This window comes from Rhincodon typus, chromosome 6 (genome assembly GCF_021869965.1).
Source record: "Rhincodon typus isolate 14 chromosome 6, sRhiTyp1.1, whole genome shotgun sequence".
In the NCBI taxonomy this organism is placed as follows: domain Eukaryota; kingdom Metazoa; phylum Chordata; class Chondrichthyes; order Orectolobiformes; family Rhincodontidae; genus Rhincodon; species Rhincodon typus.
Window position 1 is genome coordinate 51,112,637 of NC_063337.1, and position 15,295 is coordinate 51,127,931.

The 15,295-nt window shown below is 41.1% G+C and overlaps 1 protein-coding gene across 2 annotated transcripts in view; it reads left to right on the forward strand.

Annotated features, from left to right (window-relative positions):
- Positions 1-15,295, forward strand: part of rev1 (REV1 DNA directed polymerase) — a 126,324-nt gene that overhangs the window by 50,762 nt on the left and 60,267 nt on the right. For both annotated transcript variants that reach the window (XM_048598002.1, XM_020528046.2), the window contains one exon: positions 5,128-5,282. In XM_048598002.1, coding sequence (XP_048453959.1) covers positions 5,128-5,282 — 155 coding nt within the window. The remainder of the gene's footprint in view (positions 1-5,127; positions 5,283-15,295) is intronic.

The window sequence follows — 15,295 nt, forward strand, 5'->3', positions numbered from 1 at the left end:
TCAAGGCCAACTCACACCTCATAACTTCATAGTTTCCTTTATTAAGATTCACCGCCCTAGTCTTTGAATGAACTACCACACTCTCTGTTTTGATAAAAAAGTTCTATCATGTTATGGTCGCTCATCCCCAAGGGGTCTTGTACAGCTAGATTGGCAATGATTCCCTTCTCATTACACAGCACCCAGTCTAAGATGGCCTGCTCTCTAATTGGTTCCTCCACATATTGGTCAAGAAAACCATCCCGTATACACTCCAGGAATTCCTCCTGTAGGGCATTATGGCTAATTTGATTTGCCCAATCTATGTGCAGGGCAAAATCACCCATGATCACCATATTCCCTTAGCACATGTATCTTTAATTTCCTGTTTAATGCCATTCCCAACATCACCACTGCAGTTTGGTGTTCTATATATGAAATCCATTAATGCTTTTTGCACCTTGGTATTTCTCAACTCTACCTGTACAGACTCCACATTGTCAGAGCTAATATCCTTTCTCATTATTGTGTTAATTTCTCTTTAACCAGCAATGCTACTCCACCACCTATTTCCTTTTTGCCTGTCCTTTCTAAATACTGAAAACCCTGGGACAGTCAGTTCCCATCCCTGGTCACCCTGCAGCCATGTCTGCGTATTCCCAATTATATCGTACTCATTTACATCTATCTGCATGATTAGTTCATCCACTTTATTGCAAATGCTCTCTGCATTAAGGCACAAAGCCTTGAAGCTTGTCTTTTTAACATTGTTTGTCTCACTCTTATTTTTCTCAATAGTCCTGTTTGAATGTTGTCCTTGCTTTCTCTGCCTATCATTTTTCTTTTGTATCTTTTGTTTTTGTCCTTGCTTCCTCCTTCTCTGACTCCTTAAAAAAGTCCCAGTCCTGCCCAGGTGTAACCCATCCAATTTGTACAGGTTTCAACTTCCCCAGAACCGGTCCCAATGCCCCAGGAATCTGAAACCCTCTCCCAACACCGTCTTTTCAGCCACGTGTTCATCCAATATATCCTGTCATTTCTACGCTGACTAGCATGTGGTAGTAATCCTGAGATCATTATCTTTGAGGTCTGATTTCTTAACTTTCTTCCTAGCTCCCTGTAGTCTGCTTTTAGGACCTCATCCCCTTTTTTACCTGTCATTTGAACTGATGTGTACCTCGACCACTGGCTGTTCACTCTCCCCCTCCAGAATATCCTGTACCCGCTTCAAGACATTCTTGACCCTAGTGTCAGGGAAGCAACGTATCATCCTGGTGTCTTGTTTGCAGCCACAGAAACACCTGTTTATTCCCCTTAAAATTGAGTCCCCTATAACTATTGCCCAGACACACTTTACCCCTCCCCTCTGCAGCAGAACCAACGATGGTGCAAAGGGTTCTGCTATTTTCCCCCACTGCACCCAAAACGGTATATCTGTTTTGCAGGGGCATGGCCACAGGAGATTCCTGCATTACCTGCCTATCTCTCTTGCTCAGTCTGGTGGTCACCCATTCCATTCCTGCCTGCAAAGTCTGAGCCTGCAGTGTGACCACCTCTCCATTTGTGCTATCCAGTAAACTCTCTGCCTCGCAGATTCTCCACAGTGTTCCCAGCCACCACTCCAGCTCTGAAACTCGAACTTCCAGGAGCTGTAGCTGGAGACACTTCCTGCACGCATACTGACCCGGGGGACTGGAACTGTCCCTGACTTGCCACATGAAGCAAGAAGAGTAAACCCAGACTTCGGGCTCTCCTATCATGGTTTACCTCTTTAAATTGAAACTTGGAAAGTACTTTATATTAGATTAAATCAAATCCAGTTATCTGTAGCCCTTGTTTCCTGGTCCGTGTACTACCATTCCAGATTAGAAACCAAAACAAGTACTATAAGTGATAGAAGTTGTAAGGACTTGGCTGCCTTACCTGCTACTCACCGATCAGTTCTCTCCTTTGTAGTCACTTGCAGCAAGGCTTTCACTTGCTTGTGGTCCATCACACCAGCTTATCCCTTTGTGTTGTTAGTTTGCCTATCTTATGAATACTTTGTGCATTGACATAAACAATCTCTAATTTTTTTAATTGCTATTCTTTCCAGGGCCACCTTTGCTGATGTACTTTTCTGTTGAATCCTGTTTCAGTGCTTGCCATTACCCAACATTCTTTCCATATCACTCTTCAAGCCATGCTCGTTTATTCTCAAATCAACATCATCCGATGCCAATTAGCACTTGGCTCAACTTATGCATCTTTTGATTGTGAACTTTCCAGTGACTTAAAAACAGTAACAATCCTTTTTGGGGAATTATGATCCTTCTCTGTAATTTTATACAGTAATGAATATTAATATTTTTATTGGACACTTCAACTTATGTTGAGTTCTCCATAAGTTTAGAGACATAAGTCTCTTTGTGGGGTACATTTTTTTTGTGATGAAAACTGAGCTAATACCTTGGGTCATTTTTCCACAGCAAGCTCAGAAATGTTCAAATCACAGTATACCAGCAATGCTTTGCAGCTTGTCTTGTCCATTGAATGCCATGGAACACTTAAAAGTATAACTAAATTTGATTCTCGAATCTTTTCCACAAGATTAGGATGTTTTTAGATTTCTGTAATGTCCCATTTGCTAGCCTGTGTTCAATATGAGTGGAATAAGACGTAACACAATTTCAGCTCAGTAAGGGCAGTACATTGCACAGTAATTAAAACAAAAATCATGAGCAAAAACAATTAATTGTATAACTAATTTGTGTACAAGTAAAAATACTAGTGATTTGAAAGTGTTGTGGAATTGTTATGACATGAGAGGGGGCTAGAAGCAAAGGCTGAGCAACTTGCTCAGAATAATGTATACCAGACTGAGGAAAGGAAAATCTTCGAGAATCCAGCTTATATAAATTAAATCTTCCAGACAGTTGATCACTCATTAAAATTTGGAAGTTATTCTCTTTTGGGTGAATAGTTTTTCAAAGATTGTTGCTTATAAAGTGGAAAATTTGACAGATTTATAAATTGTAATTTTAATTCTATTTAAAGTTTGAAAATGGATGAACTTCAATCCTAACAAAAGTAGCATGGGACAGTTTTTCTACGTAAAGCTTCAGTCTGCATAATGTCCAAGTTTTTAATCATGGCCTCGATTCTTCCTTATTCACTGTTGTTTTTCTCCCCATTCTTAGTAAACCATTTTGAAACTATTTCACTGCCTTTTCAGACCACCCACCTCTGTTTGTTTACATGTCCTCTAAAACCATTCAAATTTGTTTAAGTGCATTACTCTAATGTATTTGTTTTAAGTTTCCGGTTACTTCTGTCCCGTGGACTAAGTTAGGACCATGAGTCGACTTATGGTTTTAAAGTTATAATCTGACACTGCACTCTGTACAGATGGTCACAGCACAAGTAGATGTTATTTACTTCTTATTTTATGAAGGATTTAATTAGAATATCGAGTTTCAAAACTTGGAAAAAAATTAAATGATTTAAAAAAATGTCCTGAAAGCAAGTAAATTAGAAAACGTGCAGCAAAAAAAAAGTCAGGATTTGGCATCTTGGTGCATGCTAATAATTTCTGTCCTAACTGAGTTCTGAGTGATAGGATTTTTTTCTAGTCTAAACTAATTTATTATATGAATACAGACCTTTTGAACTGAATTTACTTTGAAATTCTAATTGGATTTCAAATGTGGATGGAATACTTACAAGGTTGTGCATGATCAGTAGAATAACATTTGGATACAGTTTCTTTCCAGATGGAAAGAATTGATAAGTGTAGTCTGGAGGTGTAGAATTGAAGTCTAAAAATCTTTGAACTTTGGTTAGGTGTCACTTGAAGTACAGTGTAGTCTGGTTGTCATTATTACAAAAAGGCAGTCATAGCTGTAGGTACTGGAAAGTGTGCAAAGAAAACTTATGAAAATAGTAAACCCAAGGCCATACCTATCAGCAAAAGACAAGCGGACTGGTTCTTTTTCTCTCTTGAAAGCTGAAACATGGATAACTTGTATATCTCTAAAATGTTGATGACATAGACAAAGCTATTAAATCCACTTAGCAAAATAAAACAGTCACCAAGAAATAAAATGGGATATTTAGAAGAAACTTATTTCAACCCAGACTGGTTGAAATGTGGTATTTGCTACCGCAGGAAGTAGATGAAAGGAATAATATAGAAAAATTTGAGGGCTGTCTAGATGACTGTATAAGTGAGAAGGGAGTAGAGATTTATGTTAATTAGAATTTGATGAGAATGGAAGAGAGGAAGCATGAGTAGCATATGAAACTCTAGCATGAACTGGTTGAGTTTGTATAGAGACAAAAGATCTGCAGACGTACAACCTGTTTCTCTGCAATTCTAGGAGGCATTAGCACATTACAGATATTTTAGAAAAAAGTTATACAGTATTAGTACTTCCAAAGAAATGTGGTTTTAAAATCCAAATTCATTCAAAATTTGGTATTGAAGTAAGTATAATCAATGTACTACATTTTTCACTGACTTCAAGTACAGGCTAAAAAAGTCACTTGTGTTGTACCTACTGATTATGTGTTCTGCATGGTTGTTTGTGTTATGACCACTTGGTGATGGGATAGTTAGGTGAGGTAGATGTAAGGGGAAAAGGAGTTGAACAACATTTTGAACGTAGCCTTTGTGGTAAAGTCATTCATTTTACTGGTTCTGGTCTTAAGTGTTTATATATTGACTATGTTGTGAGAAATCAGTGTTGGGGAATTAGTCATGTACTTACCTTTTAATTGCCAATTGCTAGCATCAAAAACAGAGCAATTGGAGCCCAATGTTGGTACAGGTTTAAACTTTCCTTTGACAATGTTTTAGAAGAAAATGCAACTTGTTCACACTCTATGATCTTTTGAAGCGAAGAATGCCAGTCCAGTGTGAAAGTATGGCAGTTTTGCACTGTGGAACATTGATCATTAACTCCTGAGTAAAGACTACCTAAATTAGTTTCATTTAAAATAAACTTACAGCCTAGCTGTCTCATCTGGATTGTAACCTGGATCCAAGCATCAAACAAAACAACCTGCTACACATTCTCTAATCTTTTTCCCACAGTTCAAAAGCTAACAGTTACATCATCTTTAAGACAGTATGCAATAACTCATTTCCTTTGTCTCCTCTGCATTTAGCTATACTTGTGATATTGAAGCTGTCAGCTGTGATGAAGCTCTTGTAGATGTAACCGCAATTTGTGCTGAAACTGGATTGACACCTGATGAGATAGCAACTGTGATTCGCTCTGAGATCAAAGAGAAAACAAAATGCACTGCATCAGTTGGAATGGGTATGTGTCTAAGCAATAAGAATTACATCTTTAAGTTGCACATAGTGTTGAATATGTTCAGAACATTTCACTTTCAGAATAGCAAAATCTTAAAGCAAATTATACATGTCTAAGAGGGAATCTAAAGGTTCTATAGATAAGAGGTGCTCAGTAAGATGAAATCAAGTAGAATGGCCTCTCTACTCTTGATATTTGGAGAATAAGACATAATCAGATTTGAAATGTATGATATTTTTAAAGAGCAGTAAATGCTAAGACATTTCCTCTCCTGGTGAAGGACTCTACAAATAGAGGTATGGTTTCAGGATAAATGGCTGGATATTTACAACTGAGATGAGAAATTTTGTTGCTCAGTCCTAGGACTTCTCTATTTCAGAGAGCTGGGACTGGGACTGCTAGATTTTTGGGCACTAAGACGAGAACATATGCCAAGAAAGAAAGGTTGAATTTCTTTTGTTCATGAGATGTGGGTATCAATGGCAAGGTTGGCATTTCTTGGCCATTCTTTATTGTCCTTGAGAAGGTGGAGATAAGCCGCTTTCTTGAACGGCTATATTGGTGTGGTGTGTTGATGTTGAAGGAACGGTGATTTCCAATACGATATTTCTGTGACTTTGAGTTGTTTTTTTTTCTTTCTGTGCCAACCGCCCTTGTTCTTAAATGACCAAGTTCAAATGGTTGGATGGTTTGTTGAGAAAGCCTTGACAGGTTGCAGCAGTGTATCCTGAGAACGGTACACACTGCAGCTAAGGTGTATCATTGATTGAAGAAGTGAATGTTTCAGGTGATAAAAGGAATGTCATTCAAGCAGGCTGCTTTATCCTGAATAACGTGGAGCTTCTTTAACATTGGTGGAGGTTTAACTCATCCAGCCATGTGGAGAGTATTTCACCACACTCCTGATTGTACCTTGCAGATGATGAAAGCCTTTGGGGAACTTCTGAGCTGCTCTCGTAGTGACAGTGTTTATGTTGCTAGTCTAGTTAAATATCTGGTTAATGGTAGCCCCTCGAAAGTTGATGGTGCGGGACTGATTGATTTGGAAGTGAATAAAGGAGGTATGGTTAGTAAGTTTGCAGATGACACCAAAATTGGTGTTGTAGTGGACAGCCAAGAAGGTCACCTTGGAGTACAACAGGGCCTTGGTCAGATTGGCCTATGGGCGAAGGAGTGGCAGGTTGAGTTTATTTTAGATAAATGTAAGGTGCTGCATTTTGACAGGGTAAATCAGGGCAGGACTTAATGGTAAGGTCCTGAGGAGTGTTGCTGAACAGAGACACCTTGGAATACTGATTCATAGTTCCTTGAAAGCGGAGTCACAGGTAGAGAGGATAGTGAAGAAGGCATTTCGTATGCATGCCTCTGTTGGTCAGTGCACTGAGAATAGGAGTAAGGAGGTCATTTTGTGGCTGTACAGGGAATTGGTTAGACTACTTTTAGAACACTGCTTTTAATTCTGGTCTCCCTGATGTAGGAAAGATGGTGATGGTGTGAAATTTGAAACGGTTCAGAAAATATTTACAAGGATGTTGCCAGCATTGGAGGGTTTGAGCTATTGGGAGTTGCTGAATAGGCTGTTTTCCCTGGAGCGTCAGAAGCTAAGGAGTGATCTTGTAGAAGTTTATAAAATCCTAAAGGGCATGGATAGAATGAATAGCCAAGGCTTTTTCCTCAGGGTAGGGGAGTCCAAAAATAGAGGGTGTAGTTTAAGGTGAGAGGGGAAAGATTTAAAAGGGACCTAAGGGGTAACTTTTTCATGCAGAAGGTGGTGTGTGTATGGAATGAGCTGCTAAAGAAAGTGGTGGATGCTGGTACAGTCACAACATTTAAAAAGCATCTGCACGGGTATATGAATAGGAAGGGTTTAGAGGGATGTAGGCCAGATGCTGGCAAATGGGACTATATTAATTTAGGATATCTGGTCAGCATGGACGAGATGGACCAAAAGGTCTGTTTCCATGCTGTACATTTCTGTGAGTCTGTGGTAATGCCATCGAATGGTCAGTGGGAAATGGTTAGACGCTTTCTTGTTGGAGATAGTCATTAGATTGAGCCTGAATGTTATCTGGGTCTTGTTGTATGTGGAAGTGGAGTGCTTCATTATCTCAGGAATTGGAAACCGAGATGAAAACTGAGTAATCGATAGTGAGTTTTCCCATTTCTCCAATGAAGGAGGAAAGATTATTGATGAAATAGCTAAAGATAATTACCAAGGGCACAGTACTGAAGGGTTTTAGTCAACATGGCTTTGTTAGGGGGAGATCATGTCTAATGAATTTTTCAAGGAAGTGTCTGGGTGTCTAGATGAGTGTAGTGTAGCTGATGTAGTCAACATGGACTTCAGTAAGGCTTTTGACAAGGTCTCACATGAGAGACTGGTTAACAAGCTAAGAACTCATTGATCCAGGACAGTTTGGATCTATAATTGGCTTAGTTGCAAGAAGAAGAGTGGTGGTCAGTGTTATTGTGACTGGAAACTTGTGTCCACTGGCGTATCACAGGATTTGGTTCTGAGTATTTTGCTGTTTGTTGTGTACTTTAATGATCTAGAGGTGAATGTAGGATGTTTGGTCAGTAGGTGTGCAAATGACATGAAAATTTGTGGTTTGGTAAACGGTGAGGAGAAGCCTTAAGCTGAAGGGTGATATAAACAGGCTGGTCAGTTGTGCTGAACAGTGGCAAATGGAATTTAACCCAGAAGATTGAGAGATGCATTCTGGGTGGATGAACAAAGCAAGGATTTACAGGTTGACTGGTAGGACCGTAGGAAATACAGAGGACCAGGGAACCTTGATGTGCTTGTCCATAGGCCTTTGAAGGCAACAAGATAGGTAGGTAAACTGTTTAAGAGTGTATGATGGATTCTCACCTTTAATAGTCAATGTATTGAGTAGAAAAGCAAGGAGGATATAATGGAACTGTATACAATGTTAGGCTACAGCTGGAGTTCTGTGTATAGTTCTGGTCACCACTCTATAGGAACGATGAGATTCCACTGGAGTGGGTGGAAAGTAGGTTCATCAGACATTTTCCCCTTAAAAGTTGATAAGTTCTAAGATAAGGCGCACAAGGTTTCGAGGGACATTGAAGAACTTTTTTTCACCCGAAGGGCTGTGGGCAAAAGGAACCCAATGTCAAAGCGTGGTATTTAGATGAGCATTTAAAACCTGAAGCATACAAGGCTACAGGCAAACTGCTGGAAAATAGAATTGGAATACATAAATGCTTGATGAAACATGCAAACACATGGCCCAAAGGTCTTTTGGCATGTTGCAAAATCTCTTCGATTCTATGACTGCTGCAACAGTGTTCTAGGATCAAGCTTGTTGGTTTTCATCTGCAACAATCAGCTTCCTTTTTGCTAGATATGACTCAAACCAATGAAGAATTTTCCTTCTGATTCCCAGTGATTTCACTTTTACTAGAGTTCCTTGATGCCACACTCAATCAGATGCTCCCTTGATATCAAGGGCAGTCAATCTCACCTCACTGCTGGAATTCAGCTGCTTGGTCCATGTTTGAACCCAAGGCTTCAAGGTCTAGAGCTGAGGGTCCTTCAGACCATTATCTCAGCCTCAGTGATCAGGTTGTTGGTGAGTAAGTTGCCCCTGATAGCATTGTTGACAACATTTTCCATCAGTTGCTGCTGATGAGTGTGGACTGATGGGGCACTGATCAGATGGATTAAATTTGCCCAGTGTTTTCTTTATGATACATCTGTGCACTTGTCTGACTAAATGCCAGTGTTTTAGCTGTACTGAAACAGCTTGACTAGAGACATTGTACATTCTGGAATGTTTCTTCACCGCAGCCAGGATCTCATGTGCACACCCATCTCTTGATGTCATGTGATACAATTCCAATTGGGTGTCGATTGATGATCTCTGGAGGAAATGAAGATGGGTCATTCACTCGGTTGTTCCAGCTGAAATAGTAGCAGATGCTTCATTCTTGACTCTTTCACTGACATGTTGGTCTCCACTGTTACTGAGGATGCAGATGTTTATGGAAGTGACTCCTCCCATTAGTCATTTGATTGATCACTACCATTCACAACTGAATTTGACAAGACTTTTCAGCTTTACTATCTTTTGGTTTTGGTTCGTATAATTGACTCTGCTGTTAAAACATTTGTATTCTTTGTTCTAGCTTCCCAAGGTTTTTTGGTATGTCTGGCACTGCATCAGACAAGCTTTTCCACTCTCCTCATTGAATCCTTTCCTTGATGCTATCGATAAAATGGGAAAATGCTAGACCAGTGGATTACAGATTGTGGTGGAAATGATTCTGCTGCTAATGATTGGTGCCTGATGAGTTCCCAATTTTGAGCTGCCAGATGTGTTCTGAATGTGTTACATTTAGAATAATTATAATGCCACACAACACAGTACAAGATGCTATTCATTTGGAGATAAAACTTGGTTTTTACTGCTAGCTTATACTGTCATGAAAATATGTATCTATGGGAGTTAGATTGGTGAAGATGAAGTAAACTAGCTTCTTCTTCTGGTTCTCTCTACCTATTGTAGGCCAAGTGTGGCTGTCATGATGTTCCGGACCCAGCCAGCTGGTCAACAGTGGTGCTGCTAGCTACTCCTGATGGTTGACATTGAAGTCCCTCACTATAGTATACTGTATACTCTTGATACCCTCAGTGCATCTTTCAAGTGGTAATAGTGATAATCAGCAAAACGGATTTGGAGCAGGTTTAGCATACTTGGCCTTTTGAACCTGTTCTGCCATTCAGTAAGGATGTGACTGATCTGATTACTTCACATTTCTAAGTACCACCAGCAATCTTTTGTCCCCCTTGCTAATCAAGATTTCATATTCCTCTGCCTTTAAAATATTCAAAGACTGTTTCGACCACCTTTCTAGGAAGATAGTTCCAAAGACCTAGTGCTCTGTGAGGGGAAAAAAAACTTCTCCTCATTTGTCTTAAATGTTTGATCCTTCATTTTTGAACAGTTTTCCAATTCCATCCTCTTCCACAAGAGGAAGCATCATTTTCACATCCACTCTGTAACTATACCACAGGTTCTTGTATGTTTCATTTAAGTCTCCTCTTTCTCGTCGAAACTCTAGTTGCTGCAATTCTAGTCTGTCAAACCATTTCTCACAAGACAACCCACACATTCTAGGTATCGTTCTGGTAAACCTTTTCTGAACTGCATCCAATCCATTTATATTCCTTCTTAAGTCAGGAGACCCATACTCCATACGGTACTCCAGATATGGTCTTATCAATGCCCTATATTACTGAGGCATAACCTCTTTATTTTGTATTCAAATTCCCCTTGCAACAAATAACAACACTTCTTTACAGTGAAGACCTGTCAGCAACCTGTTCATTTCATCAGCCATCTCCTTACTTTCCATTATTTCCCACACTCGCTTTCCAATGGACTACTGCTTACTTTGTTAACTTTTTCTTTTTAAATCTGTAGAAACTCTTACTATCTTTTTATATTTTTAACCTAGCTTTTTCTTATACTCTTAATTTTTTCCTTCCTGTTAATCTAGTGTTCATTCCTTGCTGTTTTTGTTTTATTCTGTCCAGTCTGCTGACCTTCTGTCCACCTTTGCACAATTATATACTTTTAGTTTGATACGATCTTTAACCTTTTTAGACAACCACGTAGATGGGTCCTCTACTTGAAATTTTTCTTTCTTGTTGGAATATATTTAATATATGCAATCTCGAACATCGCCTTAAATGCCTGCCACTCATCTCTTTGACCAAAACAGAAGAATGCAAATCATATTGAACTCTGTGTTAACTCTGTTTCTCTGTCCACAAGTTCTACTGGGCAACATTCCCTGTAATTGTGTTTATTGCTGCGTCAACCTCTGAGGTCAATGCATAGTGGCAGCTTCTGGAAGTGGAAGCCATTCATCGCCATGCTAATTGGCATCCATGAAGCTGCCCACTGTTATTATTGATAGACTATTAATCCAGAAACTCAGCTAATGTTCTGGGGACCCGAGTTTGAAACCTGCCACCGCAGTTGAATTCAAAGAAAAAATCTAGAATTTAGAATCTACTGATGGCCATGAAACCATTGTTGTTTTTGAAAAAAACCCATCTGGTTCATTTAATGTCCTTGAGGGAAGGAAATCTGCCACCCACACCCTGGCCTACATGTGACTTGAGACCTACAGTTTGCCTTCTGAAATGACCTAGCAAGCTATTCATTTGTACCAATGTCTACAAAGTCTCTTCAAGGGTATGTAGGGACGGGCAATAAATGCTGGCCAGCCAGCAATGCCCACATTCCTACAAATTCTAATTTCCTTCAGTTCTTTGCTCTCAGTACAGTCAGTGCTTCCCAACATTTTTGGGATGTTATTTGTGTCCTCTTTTGTGAAGACAAAACCCAAACTATGTATTTAATTCGTCTTCCATCTTTTTGTTCCCCATTATAACTTTATGTCTAGCTGTAAGGGATCTATATTTGACCTCATAATCCTTTCTCTTTACATACAAATGGATTGCAAAAGCTTCTATAGGTATGTTCCCCACAATCTTATTTTTGCCTACTCTTAATGAAGCCTTTCTTTGCTGAACTCTCAACTGCTCCCAGTTCTCAGGTCTGCTGATTTTTTTTAGGGTCAATTTGTATGCCCCATCCAAATTTGAATCTCATTTTTTCTGTTATTTGACCTTTGTGTTGTGCAAATTATTTCAAAGTGAACAACATAATAGCTGCAAAAAATCTATCATTCAGCTAGTTGCAGTTTGAAGATAGAACCTACTCGTTACCAGTGGACATGTGGCTATGTCTGTTTTGTCAGTCATTTTGTGAATCATTGAGATAGCTAGAACTGCAGATGCTGGACTCAGAGGTAACACAGTGCGGAGCTGAAGGAACACAGCAGGCCAGGCAGCCTCAGAGGAACAGGAAAGTTGACGTTTCAGGTCAGGACCCTTCTTCAGAAAATCTATTCCTCTGATGCTGCCTTGACTGTTGTGTTCCTCCAGCTCCACACTTGGTTATCTCTTTTATGTGAATCAGTGTCATTTTAGCAATTTAAAGGCATTAAGTAGGTGACTTACTTTCTATAATTGCTGCTCTGAAACTAATGTGGCCTTAGTGACCACTTCCTCTTTGTGCCTTCATAATCAAAGAGTTGGAAGGTAAGAACATAAGAACAAGGAGTAAGCAATTCAGTCCCTTGAGCCTGCTTTTTCATTTAATACAATCATGGTTGATCTCAACGCAGCCTCAACTCTGCTTTCCTGGTCCCTCCCTATAACCCTTCAACTAATTAAAAAACTGTCTGTTGGGCAACACCTTGGCTCAGTGCCCCAAAGGCCAGGGACGTGAGTTTGATTCCAGCCTTGGTGATTGTTTGTGTTGAGTTTGCATGTTTTCCCAATGTTTGTGTGGATTTTTGCCAGGTGCTGTGGTTTCCTCCCGTAGACCAAAAATGTGCAGGTCAGATTGATTGGCTGTGCTAAATTATGTGTAGTGGAATGGTATAGGATGGAATGGATGTGCAGGTTAGATGGATTAGTCATGTTAAATAGGCATAGGGTAGGAGACTGCATCCAGAACAGTCAATAAATGTGGAGCTGAAAAAGCAGAACAGGCAACATCCGAGGAGCAGGGAAGTCAACGTTTCGGGCTGAAACCCTTCATCAGGACAAGGAGGGGGGAGGCGAGCCCAGAAATAAATGGAGGAGGTAAAGCTCGGGGAGAGTAGGTAGGATGGAGATAGGTGGACGCAGGTAGCGGGATGTTGTGGTTGGTCATTGGGATGGGTGGAGCGGATAGGTGAGTCGAAAGATGGACAGGTTGGGGGTGGAGAGATTTTGAAGCTGGTGAAGTCCATATTCACGCCATTGAGCTGTAAGCTCCCAAAGCGAAATGTTAGGTGTTGTTCCTCCAGTTTATGTTTGGCCTCACTCTGACAGTGGAGGAGGCCAAGGATAGACATGTCACCATGGGAGTGGGAGGGGGGGCGTTCAAGTGGATGGCAACCAGAAGGTCAGGTTGGTTGGTGCATGCAGAGTGCAGGTGCTCCACAAATTGGTCCCCAAGTCTGCGTTTGTTCTCCCCGATATAGAGGAGACCACATCAGGAGCAATGGATGTAGTAAATGAGGTTAGATGAAATACAGGTGAATTTCTGCCAGATTTGGAAAGATTGTTTGGGCCTTGGACATAGGTGAGAGGGGAGGTGTGGGAGCAGGTGTAGCACCTTCTGCGGTTGCAGGGAAAGGTACCAGGTGTGGTAGAGGGGTTGTTGGGGAGTGTGGAGCTGATGAGGAAGTCGTGGAGTGAACGGACTCCGCAGAAAGCGGACAGGGGTAGGAAGGAAAATATCCTTTTGGTGGTGGGGTCTGATTGTAGGTGGTGGAAATGTTGGAGGGTAATGCGCTGTATTCGGAGGTTGGTGGGGTAGTATGTATGGACCAAGGGAACTCTATCCTTATTGTTGTTGGAGGGAGAAGTTTTGACAATAGAAGCGTGAGAAACGGGGAGATGTGGTTGAGGGCATCCTTAAAAACAGAGGAGGGGAAACTACAGTCCCTAAAGTAGGAGGATATCTGGGAAGTCCTAGAGTAGGACACCTCATCCTGGGAACAGATGCAGCGGAGGTGGAGCAATTGCGAGTATGGGATAGCATTTTTGCAGGAGGATGGGTTAGAAGAGGTATAGTCGAGGTAATTGTGGGAGTCAGTAGGTTTGAAATGGATGTCAGTGGTGAGTTTGGTTACAGGAGATGGAGGCAGAGAGATCCAGGAAAGGGGGAGAAGTGTCAGAAATGGTCCAGGTGAATTTGAGGACACGGTAGAAGGTATTGGTGAAGTTGATGAGCTGTTCGATCTCCTCGCAGGAGCACGAGGCAGCACCGATACGGTCATCAACGTAGCGGAGGAAGAGGTGAGGGCTGGTACCGGCGTAGTTATTGAAGAGGGATTGTTCTACAAATCCAACAAAGAGGCAGACATAGCTCAGGCAGAGATAGTAGGAACTGCCGATGCTGGAGTCTGAGATAACCAGGTGTGGAGCTAGAGGAACACAGCAGGCCAGGCAGCATCAGAGGAGCAGGAAAGCTGATGTTTTGGATCTGGACCCTTCTTCAGAAATGGGGGAGGGGAAGGGGGCTCTGAAAGAAATAGAGAGAGGGGGAGGCGATGATAGAAGTTGTATAGTGGAGCAGATAGGTGGAGAGAAGACGGACAGGTCAAGGAGGCGGGGATGTAGCCAGTACAAGTGAGTGTAGGTATGGAGCTGGGATGGGGGTTGGTCAGTGAGGAGGGATGGGCGGGTAGGTGGGAGGGAATACGGACAGGTCAAGGAAGTGGGGATGAGAGGGAGTGGTCTTGGGATGAGGTCAGGGGTGAGGAGATTTTGAAACTCGTAAAGTCCACATTGAGACCGTTGGGTTGTAGGGTCGTGCGGGTGCCCATGGCCACCCCTTTGGTTTGAAGGAAATAGGAGGAATCAAAGGAAAAATTATTCCAACAATCTCATAGCAATAGATTAAACTAACTGGTCTTTAGCTTCCTACTTTCTGCCTCCCTCTTTTGAATAAGGGTGTTACATTAGTATTTTTCCAATCGACTGGAACCTTTTCCAGAATCCAGGGATATAACCAATGCTGTCTCTGGTGCCACTTCCTTTAAGACTCTAGGATGTAGACCATCAGACCCTGGACACTTGTATGCCGTTAATCCCAATCATTTCCTCACTAGCGAGGTGATTGTTTTAAGTTCCTACTTTTCTATAACCTCTGCATTACTTGTCACTCTTGGGATGGTTTCAGCGACCTTAACTGGGAAAAATGAGGCAAAATATTCTTAACTTGCCAATTCTATGCTATTGTTGAAAATTTTCCAAAATGTGTAATCAGTTTTGAAATTAAAAATTTAGTTCATTTGTCCTTTGTCTATTACCTCAGCTTTGATTGCTGGTGTGTCGTAAGATTTCTGAGATTGATCTAGCTTGGGTATTGGAATAGATCTCAGTGTCCTGACGCAAACAGAAGATGATCAGCCAGGAC